Source organism: Halichoerus grypus, chromosome 1, assembly GCF_964656455.1.
Source record: "Halichoerus grypus chromosome 1, mHalGry1.hap1.1, whole genome shotgun sequence".
Lineage (NCBI taxonomy): Eukaryota > Metazoa > Chordata > Mammalia > Carnivora > Phocidae > Halichoerus > Halichoerus grypus.
This window is the reverse complement of record NC_135712.1, coordinates 87,270,085-87,285,675: the sequence shown is the minus strand read 5'-3', so window position 1 is coordinate 87,285,675 and position 15,591 is coordinate 87,270,085. Positions and strand designations below refer to the sequence as shown.

The 15,591-nt window shown below is 43.9% G+C and overlaps 1 protein-coding gene across 5 annotated transcripts in view; it reads right to left on the bottom strand.

The window, feature by feature from the left end:
- TBL1XR1 (TBL1X/Y related 1) overlaps nucleotides 1-10,885 on the bottom strand; it is a 180,988-nt gene extending 170,103 nt beyond the window's left edge. For 3 of the 5 annotated variants that reach the window (XM_078069033.1, XM_078069021.1, XM_078069040.1), the window contains exon 1: nucleotides 500-684. Coding sequence is in view for 1 of the 5 variants with exons in the window: in XM_078069013.1 (XP_077925139.1) it covers nucleotides 1,545-1,602; nucleotides 10,809-10,811 (61 nt within the window). In the remaining 4 variants the exon portion in view is untranslated. Of the gene's footprint in view, nucleotides 1-499; nucleotides 685-1,544; nucleotides 1,603-10,808 lie in introns of those variants that run through there. The other 2 variants (XM_078069013.1, XM_078069044.1) reach the window with 2 other exon arrangements.
- Nucleotides 10,886-15,591: the final 4,706 nt, after the last annotated feature.

The window sequence follows — 15,591 nt, the reverse complement described above, 5'->3', positions numbered from 1 at the left end:
TAACAGAATAACATGCACCGAAAAGATCCCTCTCCTCTGCTAAAAATAGGCTATAAAAGAGTCGGCCTCATGATGGCTCCTTGATTCAATTTGCTGCAAATTCTTTCCTGAAAGCCTCCCCACACACACACACACACACACAAAGGGGGTGTAAATGCACGAAGGGTGGAAGCGGGGGAGAAGGCCGAGGTGCACATTTTCGGGGACAACATAAGGGTGAGGATCCCCCGAGATCAGGAAAGGGTAGGGGGTGGGCAGGCACGTGAGCATTTCAAAGAAGCCCGAGAGACGAAAAAGGGGGGATGGGGCACCCTAAATGCCTTCCCTGCCTTCCCCTCCCCCACCAAAACCCCAGCTCCCCAAAGGGCCAAGTTGAAAAATGCATGTTCCACTTGCGCCCATCCCCCCGCGGCCCGGCGCCCCCCCGGCCGCCTCCGCCCGCGCCCCCAGCCCCGGCCCGCGGCCGCCCCCACCTCGGGGTCCGGCCCCCAGCGCTTACCTGGAAACGGTGGCCTCCGACGCCGCTCCCCCCTCCCGGGAATGGAGGCACAAGGAAATTCCCCTCCTCGCCGCCGCCGCCGCCGCCTCCAACCACCCCCAAAATAACCCCTCCGGGGGGTGAGAGGCAATTATAACCCCGGCGAGCGGAGGGCGCGGGGGATGGGCGCCGGGCGGGCGGGGGCGGGGAGCGCGGCGCGGGTCCCCAGGTGGCGAGCGGAGGTGCTCCCGCCGCGGGGGGAGGGGCGGGGGCGCACGCGGCCGGCGGCGGGGGGAGGCGGCGCGCGGGGGAAGGGCGCGAGCGGGGAGAGGAATTGAGGCAGAAGGTAAAAGCTGTTACTAAGGGAAAGAGCCAAACGGTTCGGAGCAGCCAACGGCTCAGACACTCAACACTGGGGAGAGAGGAATGGGGACCAGCCAGGCACAAATGAGCTCGCGAGGCCCGCGGCGGCGGCGGCCGCGCAGCAAAACAAACCCGAGCGGCCTGCGCCGGGCGGGCGCGCGGGGGAGGGGCCGGCGGGGGAGGGGCGCCGCGGACGGGGGGGGCGGGGGAGGCGGCGGCGGCGCGGCTGGGGGGTGGGTCCCCTCCGCCGGCCTCGCTCCTTTCGCTCCCGCCCGCCCGCCCTGGCGGCGCTGGGGGCTGGAACGGTGCGGCGCAGTCTTTTAAAAAAAATAAAGACCCGCAGGCGCTGCGAGGCGCCTCCGGGGCACTGGCCGCCCCACCCCCACCGCCGCGCGCAGCCGGGTGCGGGGCGGCTTGGGTGTTGGCCGCGCGGCCCGAGGCCCGGTGGGGGCGGGGAGGCTCTCGCCGCAGTCAGAGTGGAAAGGCCGGTTAAGTTTCCGGGGGAGGCCCGAGGGGCTCCCGCATGTTCCGGGGCAAGCCTGTCCCCATGGGCACCCCGGGCTGCGCGGCGTGGCCGGCGGGGCACACCACGCGGTGGGCATGTGCAGGGGAGCGCGACGCAGGCATCATATGGACATTTGTTTGTGAAAAGATCTGCACACACCTTTGTGTGCATAAATACATATGTTTCTCGGAAGCGTACCTGGAAAGGGCTTTATCTGTAATAAGCGATTTTCAAAATGTAATCCAGAGCACGGGATCTGTAGAGAAAACACACGCACACAAGAAAAGGTTTTTGATACTAAACACAAAGCTGTAATTGAAATGTTTATGCCCAAATGTACTGTGAATCAAACATATGGTGGTATTTATCGTCTGGTGGGTCTGTTTGAAAGGTTTGGTCGATCAGTTCTCATTTCACAAAAATAAAATAATGTAACTAAATGTTTACTAAATATATACCTCTACAGCAGCATTGACAGTAGAAGTTTATCCACTTTGTGTACTTTTTGCATGTGTGTACCACATCAAAGCAGTTTATAAAGTATAACTTAGATGAGTGATAATGGGACAATATGATTGAGGAAAAGAATGCAGCGGGTTGTTTTTAAAAAGGGAGGCGCCTCAGTTTTTAAAACATATTGTTAATCTTTCTAAGGCCCTCAGAAAGCAGGGGTTGGGGGTCTTAGCCCTTTGCATAATCCTAGGATCTTTATAAGATGTGACCTGAAAGAAACATTTTTGTCGTTTTGGGTTTTTGTTTTTTTTTTTTTTTCAGTTATTGCTGTCTTCAAAATAAAATATTTTGCAGGCTTTTTAGGTGAGGGGCTCTGTTTTCATACTTTCGTCACAAGATTTGAAATAGGTGTATTCGTTATTTTAAAGCATAGTCTTTTCCTCTCAATATCAAAGACCTAAATTTTCACACCAATGAGAAAAAAGTTCATTCCAAGTAACTTTTACACATGTGGATTCCTGGTGGACTAAAATGCTCACTGATTAGACAGTGACTTTTTTTGGCCAAGGTCAAAGGTTCTTTCCCCTTGTGCCCTGGCTTGGGGTAGGGTGGGAGGGTGGGTTGGGGGAAAGCTGCCAGAGGCTTTTCCTGACAATGGGGGGGGGGGGGACAGAGGAAAGGGAGAGAGATTGGAAACTCCCTCCCAACCACCAGAGAGTTCAAAGCATCTCCAAGGTTTGTCCTTAGAGCTGTTTTCACATATGAAAGAGAGAATGTTAGATTAAACAATGTCACCTGATGGGAATTTAGATAACTGAAGGTTTCCAAAACACTGTGTTGAGTGTACAGGGAAACAGCACAAAGAAAGCAAGGTTTGCATTTCAGTAAGATTCTAAGCTGAGGCTTATTTACTGCAGAACCAGCACCTTGGCAAAGACTCTATTTCAAGAAGTGATGAGTATAGTATCTTTTTTTTATATATATTTTAAGTTTTGATTAATGACACGTGTATTTCACTAAACATCCTCTCTTCACTAAGTAAACTGAGTACAATTAGGGTTCATTATCTGAGCCACCAAATGAAACAAATGTATAGTCCTAGCTTGTTTTTGAAGTGTCACTTTGTGCCACCATGCATGGGTCTTCTCTAGGCAATAGCTACTATAAAGTCAAACCACTTTTCCTGGGAATGAAACCTCCCAACTTCACTGATTTCTTGATAGAGTCATCTCCATACCTGGAGCCTCAGGCTTATCCTCCCTCAAAATGACCTCTACCTTTCTTCCGCAGGGGAGGGCCTACCTTCCTTCGGGTAACAGGGTCCACGTCTTCCAGCCAGAAATTCTTTTTTTGTTTTTATCTTTTTTTTTTAGTAATCGCTACAAGCAACGTGGGGCCTGTAGTCACAACCCCAAGATCGAGAGTCACACCCTCTTCCCCAATGAGCCAGCAGGCTGCTCCCAGCCTGAAATTCTTAAACCCTCCACCAAGCTGCCTCCTTTCCTAATGAAGTTATTATCACAATAATAATAATCCACGTGTTTGTTTACATCTTTGTAGTTTACAAGGTATCTCTGTGCATAAATTACTTCATGTAAATATCATAATAACAATTACCAAAGGTGGGACCTGTGCCATAAACTAGTTCCAGTAAAGTACACCTCTTCTGCCATGCTAACAAGGCTTTACTTGAAGTACCTTTGGACAAAAAAAAAAAAAAAAAAGTGCTAAATGGGAAAAGCTGTGATTCCCCTCAGGAAGGAGTTTTATATGAAACCATATTTTGATCACTTTGAATTACATCCTGGAACCTATCTGAAATGACAGGGTGGCCTCAACATGAAATGTTCAGATAAGTGATCCACCATAAAAAGGGTCACATGTATTGTCACTCCATCCTCTAATCATTCCAACATATCCAGTACACATGATCAGAGGTCTCACCAAAATTCAAGCAAGAACTAGGCACAAGAGTGAGGCAAAGACAAGGAAGTAACTATTGTTACTAATTTTCAGTGCTTTGTCCTAATCTTAAAGCTCTCCTTGTGCTTTGAATATAAATGTTAATATGTTTCTAGAAAGGAGAAATTATGGTTACTAAGAAATTTTAAAGCAAAGAGGCACATTATTAAGAAAGTTCCCTTGAATTCTTTAGCTAATTACTCAACAAAGAGAAACCTCATACCAGTAACTGTTACCAGAAGTTACGTATATATTATAAAATGACTAAACAAATCTTGACTTGTTTTATTTCAGTAATATCACACCCAAGGGGGCGTGGTATGGCAAGATAGCCTAACCTTTGCAACTTTCCTTACCCAGGAAATAGAACATTTTTAAATTAAGGTGGTTTAATCCCAAACCTACAAAATCTCATTACTACATATGTTTTTAAAGCCACCATGTATTAAGTTGTTTACATTAGTTGATCTATGTAATTAAAGTGTTCAAAACAAACTTAATAGCATGAAAAAGATACCTGATACCAAAAATATTATCCTGGCAACTATAACTCTTTATATTCTTACTCACCCAGGAACTCAGTGGCTTTCTCTCTGCAGCATTTACCCCCAAGCATCTTGCTGATACCCTGTGATATGTTTCTGTTTCATTTTGACTCAATTTGTGCAATTCTTTGTCTGTGGTTCTTCCAGCTATCAGCTTTTGCCATCCGGACTGATGCACATCTCAGCCACACATCTCAAGATCTCAGCATACACGCTCCTTTTCTCCATCTGTGCTTAGCATGCGACTTGTGACCTTCCCTCATCAGTGTGAACCTTGTCACAGTTTTCCATGACTCTGTGACCTGATTTCATTACAACAATGAACTTTACTTGGGAGTCTTCATTTAAATTACAAAAGCAACACACAACCCTCTTACAAGTATTTATGCCTCTCAGATAAAGGATATAGCAGGTTATATCCTGCCTTTGTGATTCAGTCAGAATAGAAACCCAACCACACACAGAGAACATTGCCATAGCCATCCTTTGCTTATACTGACCAGCCTTATGCTTCCTCAGGGCAGCACTCACCAAGACTCTGCCTCATGTTGATGGTTTTGCTGTTTTCATTCATTCAACAAACATTTATTGAATGTTTAGTGTGCCAGACACTGTTCCAGAAGCTGTTTACAATGAACCAAACACAGCTGCTACCCTCATGGAACGTATATGCCAGTCTTGAGTCTGGTAAGGGTTGGAAGGACAGACAGATATCCCAAAAACATATCTGGATTAGACTATAGTTTGACTTCTCTAACAAAGGTAATATAAAAATGGCTTAAGCATGATGAATTTTTCTTCGCTTATGTGGCCATTCAAATGTAAGCATTCCAGAGCTGATATGGTATCAAGGACCCAGATAACTCTGCTATCTCCACACACATCTTCTACCTGTTGACCTAAGAATGCTTCCCCAGCTCCTGCCATCACATTAGATTCCAGGCATTGGGCCAGAAAAAAAGGAGAAATAGAGGGCCCATGACTCCACTTCAGGGCTTGTCCTGCCAGTCACACTTACCACTTCCCCTCACACCCCATTAGCCAGGACCTGGGCACATGCCCATACCTGGCTGCTAGCAAGTCAGGTAAATGACAGCTACTGAGCCTAAGTAAAAGAAGGTGGGGAGAGAGTTGAGTGTATGTTCTTTTTAGAGAAGGCTGCTCAGTTAAGGTGACATGTGATCAGAAAACTTAATGAAGCCAGGGAGCAGGGGAGTGGGCTGGGGGGTGGGGATGCAAATATCAGAAGAAGGAGCATTCCATGTAGAGGGAATATCAAGCACAAAGGAACAGAGGCAAAATCAAGGGTGCTATATTCCAGGAATAAAAATGATGCCAGTTGACTGGCATGAAGTAAGCCAAGGAGTCGCAGGAAAAGGAGCCAGGGGCCTGACGTGAAGGGCTTTTTTCTTCTCGTGAGATTGAAAGGCCACTGGAAGGTTTTGAGCAGAAAAGAGACTTGATCCAGCTTCTGTTTTATTTTTTTTTAAGATTTTATTTATTTATTTGACAGAGAGAGACACAGTGAGAGAGGGAACACAAGCAGGGCGAGTGGGAGAGGGAGAAGCAAGCTCCCCGCTGAGCAGGGAACCCGATACGGAGCTCTATCCCAGGATCCGGGGATCATGACCTGAGCCAAAGGCAGACGCTTAACGACTGAGCCACCCAGGTGCCCCACAGCTTCTGTTTTAAAAAGACTACTAGGCAGAAGATCGACTGGAACAGTGCAGCAGTGGAAAGGGGACAGGTAGTTAGGGGCCAGTGCAGAAATCCAGTGGGGGGATGGTGGCATGGGTGATGGTGGCAGGAGCCTACTGGAAGAAGCTAAACTCCATGTACATGTTAAACAAGAGAATCCAGATATATTTTGTGGCATGTCAGAGAAACAGAAGAGTCGAAGGTGATTCCAAGATTTTAGACCAAACAAGTGGAAGAATGGAGTTGCCATTTACTGAGATGGAAAAGGCTGGGAGAAGAGAAAGCTTAGAGAAAAATCCAGAGGTTTATTTTGGAGTTTGATGTGGCTATCAGACATCCCGGTGAAAATGTTGAATAGGCAGCTAGATATACAAATCTGGTGTTCAGAAGAGGTATCGGAGCTGGAAATACAATTTTGGGACCCGTCAGTAATGATATTTGAAATCCTAGGTCGAGATACCACTGACTAGAGGGTGAGTATAGGAAAAGAAAAGTTCTCTGTTCCCTTCATTTGGCTCCTGCCCCAAATGTTTTCTCTTATCATCAATGCTCCTCTGCTCTTAATGGGGTCAGAAGCCCAAACATTTTATCATAGGTGGATGTAAAGTGACATTCTCTCTGTGCAAGGGTGTTGATGGACACCATAGATGATATTAATCGGTACCATTTATTTAACTTGTTGCCAAGCACTTGCATGTTTGTTGTCTCCAACTTTCTCAACAACCTGAAGCAGTAAATAGTATTATCTCAGTTTGATACATGAGGAAATCAAAGTAATGAGACCGAAGAGCTTATCTAACATCATACTGCAAATGGCAAAATAAGGATTTGAACTCAGGGCTATCTGATTGCAGCATCCGTTGTTCCACCCAGTGAAATTAAGCAGTTAAGGCCAGAAAGTGCAAGTGTTTGCCGAAAAGCCCTTCAGTGAGTGAGGAGAACAGAGAAATGCAAAGTGCGAAAAGGGAGAAACTGCTTGAGGGGAGGAACCATGTCTTAATCACATTTATATGACCCATCATTTCCTAGGTCAGAATCTCAAAAAATGTTTATTGAATACAGATGTGGTTGTAATCAATCAGTTGGATTCACTCTTTGATACTCTTAGTGTATCTACTGATTTCACAGGAAAGATTTTTGTCCCACTTGCTCCCTACCTCTCATCACCATCGCCCCTGCCACCACAGGGCAATTTGGGTCTGGAATGTTCTTAAAGACAAGTTTTGTGGGCAAAGAAGATAATATACAGTAATTCAATTTCATTTGTTACAAATTTGAAAACCTACTTTTCCTTTAAGCTTTGAATTTCAAGTTGTATATCTAACTCTCCTTCTAAGGAAGTGTTTACAATTTGGTTAATTAAATTCCTTTGAATTATTAAACCACATTTATACGTTTAATGTATTCAATTTTCTTTTTAAAATACTACAGTGCTCAACAAAGAATCACAAGTAGTTAAGTAATGCTTATAAATATGATAAACTAATTATAAAATATGATGAATCTTAAGTTCTCTTGAACACTGCAAAAATGTTTACAGATTTAATAAAATTCTCATATCTTTTCACTTGAAATCACAAACCTAAATCAATTACAGATCCATGTAGATGTTTTGAATTGGCATCACAAGAACAACCTGTTAGGCATTCTAAAATGTCAAATTATCTTTTTTTTTAATATTTTATTTATTTGACAGAGAGAGACACAGCGAGAGAGGGAACACAAGCAGGGGGAGTGGGAGAGGGAGAAGCAGGCTTCCCGCTGAGCAGGGAGCCTGATGTGGGGCTCGATCCCAGGACCCTGGGATCATGACCTGAGCCGAAGGCAGGCACTTAACGACTGAGCCACTCAGGCGCCCCTAAAGCCACTCAGGCGCCCCTAAAATATCAAATTATCTTAAACATTACAAGTGTTTAAGATACCAAATACAAATATGCAGAAATGATTTCCAAACATAAAATAAAAATAATAGCGGGGTGACTGCATGGCTCAGTCAGTTAAGCGTCTGACTTGATTTCAGCTCAGCTCATGATCTCAGGGTCATGAGAGAGAGCTCTGCGTTGGGCTCAGAGCTCAGCGTGGGGAGGTGGGGGGGCAGTCTGCTTGAGAGTCCCTCCCTCTGCCCTTCCCCCAACCCGTGCTTGTGCACGCACATGCTCCCTCTCTCTCCAAAATAAACAAATCTTGGGGCGCCTGGGTGGCTCAGTCGTTAAGTGCCTGCCTTCGGCTCAGGTCATGATCTCAGGGTCCTGGGATCGAGCCCCACATCAGGCTCCCTGCTCAGCGGGAAGCCTGCTTCTCCCTCTCCCACTTCCCCTGCTTGTGTTCCCTTTCTCGCTGTGTCTCTCTCTGTCAAATAAATAAAATCTTTAAAAAATAAATAAATAAAAATAAAATAGAAGTAAAAATACTAGTATTATGACTTGAATTTATCTCCTTACTTAATGCTTTCCTGAAGCTAAAAGAAACTGATGCAATAAGTAAACAATGCTACTGGCCCAGGTGAGTTAGGATGCCTTTCCAGTGGGCTGAGTGGCTTAATGTCCTGAGAGGTTCTGGCTGGAGATGCAAACATCAGGGCAGTATTTCTCACAGCTGATGAGACATGCTGAACCCTCCTTAATGACAGCCAATGGGAACTCCACGTTCTTGCTTTCAAATGGGTGGCCTTGCCATAGTTCATATCCACAGATTCTGGCAGCACTTACTTCTTCCAAACGATTGGATTCTGTACCCCCATGGGTAGATTGCCGACACACATAGCTGGAGTCATTTTATCTACTATTTCATGTTATTCCGAATTGTTTTCATTCTATTTTCTTTTCTGGCAGGACTAAAATTCTTATAGAAATTAACTTCGCACACTCTCATGTCTGTGACTGACTGTAGTTCCAACCACACACACACACACACACACACACACACATACACACATCCCTTATTATAGCCATTAGAAAGTGAGCAGACTTAGCTTTATGAGAAGAATGCCCCAAATGCCCTGAGAGGTACAGCCCTTTTTTTTCTTTTTTAAAAATAGATACTATCAGGGGCGCCTGGATGGCTCGGATGGTTAAGCGTCTGCCTTTGGCTCAGATCATGATCTCAGGGTCCTGGGATCGAGCCCCGCATCGGGCTCCCTGGTTGGCGGGGAGCCTGCTTCTCCCTCTCCCTCTACTATTCCCCCTGCTTGTGCTCTCTCACTCTCTCTGTCAAATAAATAAATAAAATCTTTAAAAAAATAAAATCTTAAAAAAATTAAAAAAATAAAAAATAAATAAAAATAGATACTATCATATCCTTATGTCCAGATTTCTCAAACTGTGTTCCACTCATCATGGGTGCATAGCCTTTGCTTTTGGGAGTAAAAGATTCCAGTATTAAGGAAGTTTGGGAAATCTCACATGTTAAATCCATCTTCTAGAGATTTGCAATGTTTATTAGGATATTAAAGACTGAGATACCTTGCAGTATGAAAATCTTGTAAACCCAATGAATCTTTTTTTTTCTTTTTTTAGTAGGCTCCACACCCAGCATGGAGCCCAATGCAGGGCTTGAACTCACGACCCTGAGATCAAGACCTAAGATGAGATCAAGAGTCGGACACCTAGCCGACTGAGCCACCCCCTAGAGAATCTCTTTTATAAACACATACCTTTTAAAACTTGCCACAGCTAGCATTCTGTGGAACACTGGTAAATTGTGTTTGGATTTAGTCAAATGTTTTTATTTTATTTCTTGATCTCTTATTTTTTACTTTTGGGAGGTCAAAGCTCAGATATACAACCAAATGTGCTTCCTAATATTTCCCTTCCCCTAAACTTATCCCACCCAACCACAGACAGAACTGAACAGTTGCAGCCCTTCCCTACAGGGGAAACTGCTCACCCAGGGGGTAAAGGGTTGAGAGAAACTGTGTCCTGTGGCAAGTCCCCACCAAAAAGAGAGGGGAAGTCGCTGAGCACCTTGTGCTCACTTCCTTCCCACAATTTTGTAAGTCACCTGTCCTTTGGGGACAAAGGCCTGCAGAGAACTCTCCCTGGGGGCATGGTAGCTCCCTCGCCCTTCTACAACCTTCTAATATTTCAATCCTCTTTGGGCAACAAACTGGGAAGACTGTACCACCCGTAACCAGGTTGTTATTGGAAAAAGTAAAACAAATTTGATTTTATACATATTTAGTGACAGTATAACAGCCACAGGGCTAGTTTAGAAGCCCGAGGAACCTGGTTCTAGATGCAGCTCTACCCACATTACTGTGTGATATTAGAAAAGACTTCAACCAGCTCAGAAACTCAGCATCTTTGTTGATAAAATAAGGACCACGTTAACAATATTGCTCGAGAGCGGATATTGAAAATATTTACTAACCAGCTTACATGGCCATGCCAGATCATTCTGCTAACTGGCAGCCTTGCAGCTCAACTCTTTCACTCAGTCCACATTTAGGGGTGCCTACCACGTGGCAGCCATTTCAGAGGGCTGTTGTATGGATCTAATTAAACAATGTTTGTGAATCAAATAATGTTTGCTCACCACCTCCGTACAGAAGCAAGGGATTTTTAGTCATCATTACCCTGTATAATAAAGGTATAAAGAATAAGGGAGACGGGAAGCCTCTTAAACACATTTCACCTGTTAACAGTCTTGCCTACCCTCTGGGGGTAGCCCGACTAAGTTTGAGAGCAGACAGCACTTTGAGCAAGAGCCTGAGAAAGTGAAGACCTGAGCCAAGACCAGCCCATGACACAGCATAACCTCAGAATATCAAATAGTAGTAAGAGCTCGCACTTTATTGAGTACTTACCATGTGTTTAGGCCTTGTTCCATTTTATACAGATTAACTCATTTAATCCCAGTCGCAGACATATGAGTGAGGAACCATTATTATCCCCCGTCCACAGATGAGGAAGTTGAATCACAGGCTGATTAAGTGACTTGCCCGAGGTTTCCTAGCTCGTAAATATCAGTTTCGTTTTCATCTAGGTGGATGAGTTCATGCCCTTAACCACCACTCCATATAGCAAACGGATCCAAGCCTGGCAGGGGAGCAAACTGCTATAGGGCTGGAGTCAGAGAGCATTTTGGGTCACAAGCTGAGCTCAGAGGTCCTGGAAAGCCTCTCCTAAGACCACAGGTTTTATAACTCAAGGAAGTCCCAAGAAGCAGCCCTCTTCGCTGCTTTTGCAGAGGATATACAAGACCCTGGGTCTCCAGAAGCTTCTGGCTGGCAGGAATGCTTGCCTCCGGGCATTCAGAACAGGAGTACAGGTATCCCTCACTTTTCAAAGTTCATGTTACATCTCTCTGCTTTTACAAAAGACCTCCATTCATACCCATTTTCACTAACCAAAAGAAATCCAAAGAGAGTTTTCGGTTTTACAGCAAAGGCAAAAAGCAAAAAACCAGCATTCGCCATTTGTTGTGTAGCAAGTTGTTCTAGAAGAGCGCACAGCCCTAGCAGAAGAGCCGCCCCACCAAGCTCTTTCCCGGGGAGCTACACTCCCGCATCTCAGCGTCAAGCTACCAGGTCACACTGTGTTGGTGAGCATCTGTGTTTTATCTCCATTTATTTTGTGCATCCATTAGCAAGATGTGCCCTAACGTATCAGAAAAACCTAAGAGAGGTGTTTTTTCATGTCTGGGAATGTTCGGATTTTTTTCCATATAAATTGATGGTAATTGCCTCTTTGCTTTATGCCACTTTGGTTTATGAACGTTTTCCTAGAAATGCTCTACTTTAGGATAGCTAGCAGAGAAACCTGTACCCACAGCCTGAGGAGGGGCACCTCCATTCCATAGCACATAGTGGAAGCCAAGGGAAGTAAGAGGGGGAAAAGGAGAGGAAGAAGTGGGGGAGCAACTCTTCCTCCAGCTGGGAAAAGGCAGTCGGTTCAATGGGTTTGCCTTTGGGTGGGAGGATTAGCTCTCATTGCTGAGTAAATGAACCTGGAGCTGAGGGCTAGGCTGGACTTGTTTCTACCCAGGAGTCAAAGAGGAGTGAGGTCAGAGAAAGGGAAATGGGAGGGCTCTGAAGCTGGATGGGCAAACTTTCCCTATAAAGGGCTAGGTAGGCTTCGCGGACCACATTCTTCTTTGTCGCTGTTGTTGTTTTCTGCCATATCTTTAAAACTGTATTTACCATTCGTAGCTCAGGCTGTGACTGGATTTGGTTGCCGGTTATACTTTTGCCAACTCCTGCTCTAAAGAAATAATCTGTAAACCTCACCATTTTCCCTGAGTTTGACCCTACCCTCCTCTCCGGGGTTGCCCATTTAGCCCGAATGAGGCCCCAAGGAGTTGGAGAGATGCCCTGGTGAGGAAAAGGCATATAGTTCTGACGCTGGTGATGCTTTGTGAAATCTGAAGTATGTTCCACTGAGGAGCTTCAGGACTTACTCTTTTTGGCAATCTGAAGGTTTGCTCTGGGGATTTTTATGCCATGCACAGCTGCACACATGAGCAACTCTGCAAGAATTCTGTTTCATGCCACATTCCATTTGGAAACTTATGCCTAAGACAGTATTGCAAAGCAATGAAACTCAGTGTTGCTCTATTTGAGGGAAAATGGAGGAGCAACCTTTCCCACTCAGTACCCCAAAATGGAATATCTCAATGTCTTTGGGAAGAACCTACCCACAGCAGGAAGAAACTGTACTTTTTTTTTTTTTTTTTTAAGTAATCTCTATACCCAACGTAGGGCTTGAACTCACAACCCTGAGATGAAGAGTCGCATGCTCTATCGACTGAGCCAGTCAGGTGCCCCAAGAAACTGTACTTTTTAGTAAACATGACTCTCCGTTATAATGTCTTCTTAGAGAGCCTAGCTGTACAATAAAGAAGTTCACCTATAAAAACAAGCATATATAATTTTGTTATTAGACAGTTCATTGTCTTACCATCTGCCCAAAATGATCTGACACAAAACAGTCTTCTCTCTTCACCTTGAACTTGAACTGCGAGTCACTAAAATGACTTCTAAATGACAACAAAGCCTTGGTTTTAAGGCAGGGAAGCGGGGAGGGGAGGGTACTTACAAAACACTTTTTGTTTCTCACCTAAGAATTGAACAGGAAGCCATGGTTTCCAAGTAATTATTAGAACTTTCCAATACATTTAACATGAATTAATGTGTCAGAGAGACCACTTAAAATGGAATAGAGGGTAAGATTATGTTATGGGGTAATAAGTTTTCAATGGGAACATGAAGTTTGGGAAGAAAAAAAACAAGAGATCAGGGGCCAAAACAAATGCCCAGTAGGGCAGTGTTCTTTCACCATGGCTTAGATACCTGAGATGAGCCACTGGCTGGGCAAAAAAGTCTTGGAAACTATTTTACCCATCCCACAAACCCCTGCTTAACAGCAACTGTAGGAAGCACCTACTGAGCTCATTGCATTTCACCTTCCCTGGGCAGCCCATTGAGATCTCCCTGATAAGGATTCCTGTGTTGACCAAGGCATGCCACCTAGACTACATATTAACCAAGAAACCATAATAAGAGAATTGCCCCACAACAAATTTTAGGAACTTGATCCTTGGAGGTTTAAACTGATCAATAATGATCTACTTGGAGTGGTCTAGGTAAATTCATACTTGGAAGCTTTGAAATAAATTTTATCTTGGAGATCTCTTTAAATCCTATGAATTGATTAAATATACATAAACAGAGAGACAGACCAAGTAGCAGTATCTCTCATCTGCAATAAACTCCTAACTCCCTGCTTCCTTTCTGCTTTCCTTCAAAATGTTTGCACAAAGCAGCTTAAAAACCTTGAATGCCCAAACTTCTCTGAAGCCCAGATGCATGCACCCTTTTGACCCTGGACTCTGTGTTGCAGCCACATTGAGCTTCTTCTGGTTCTGCACATGTGCTATGCTCCCTCCCACCACAAATTTTCAAGTTTTTGGGACTGCCCCCTCCCCCCATGCGGCATCTCCTCTCCTTAGTTAACCCGGTACTTCTACTCCTCCTCCAGATCTCAGTTCAAGCATCACTTTCTTGGGAAAACTTTCCTGACCCCTGGACAAGATCAAATCTCCCTATTATTCAAATGGTCTCTTTACAACAGGTTTCTGCCCCTTTACAGTGCTTATCACAATGGTCGTTTTGTATGTTTCTGTCTGATTGTTTGATTTACAGTCTGTCTCATCCACTAGACCATGAGCTTCTTGATGGCAAAGATTATGCTTGCTTTATTTATTAATGAACAAGGCACAGAGTAAGCATTCAAGGTGAGCTTTCATTATATACATCTGGAACAGTAGATCAATGCTTCATTTGGAGTCTTTTGGAATGCTATCTACAAGTTTACTACTTACAAAATTGACACACACACAAAAATTAACCAATGCATAAGTATGATGCCAAAGTACTCAATCAAATTAATAGAAACACAAAAAAAGCTATTAGATAAACCTGGCATATTGTTCTGAAGGGTCAGTTTATTCGTGGGGTACTGTGGGGAAGCATTTTTATAGCATAACAAAGAGATATTATAGAATTGTAAGATAAAAGAAAATTTAAAGACCTTTGAGCTGTGGGCAGAGCATTTAGGACATGCTCTTCAGACTTAACCCACCCCCATTCTTAACCAGCCTCCAGGGGCACGAGGTCCACCATTAAGTATAGCATAGTGGGAATGTTGACAAGTGCTTAAAAAAGAAGATTATAAAACACATCCTAAATATGGAAAAAGGATTCCTTTCTCTCTAATCTTATTAAAATGTGAGATTAGAATATTAATAATAAGTAATATCCATGCCCACACCCTAGCAATTTCTTAAGCCTAAATCAGAATGTGGTAAAACATTGTTTTCTAAAGTGCATAGTCTCAGCTTTAAATATCTCTATCTCTATCTATCTATCTATCTATCTATCTATCTATCTATCTATATTTATATCTCCCTGATTTATAGAGGAAATATTTGAGCTAGTAGACTGTTATAGAAATCCCAGTATTATCATAGACAGATCAGCCTTGCATCTAGTAAACACCTTAAATGAGCTGCCCAGCTTGATTTGATGTAAACAGGGACCTAATAACATACAAGCAGAAGTGTATAAAAGGCCCACTATAACCAAAAAATTTAATAAGTGGTATTTCATTACTTTTCATGGATGTGTGCCAGAGAAATTGGAAAATGCCAGGAAAAGCAGGACTGGTATTTAGGGCTCTGGCCAGTTTTGGATTTGAATTCAAGTATTTGACCTGAAAGCTCCTCAAAACTTACGCTTTAAGGATAGTGCTGATATCTGGAACAGACATCCCAATCAACACACACACACACACACACACACACACTCACATACACGAGCAAGGAAGGAAAAGAAGAGTTAGGGAACAGATTAGGGATTCTTTTCTTATATGTGGAGATTATTTTCTTTAACCATGGTCCTGTGATTCAGCATTCATAAAATAAATCATTTACAATTTGAACACAATAACATCAGGTTCCTGCAGAGCTATGGAAAATGACTTGTGGGAGCCAGTAAGAAATAGGGAATGGAACAAGTATATGGGGCCTTTGTTCTATTCCAAGGGGTTGACAATCCTTAGAAGGCTTATAACCCACTGTTTATGACTCAT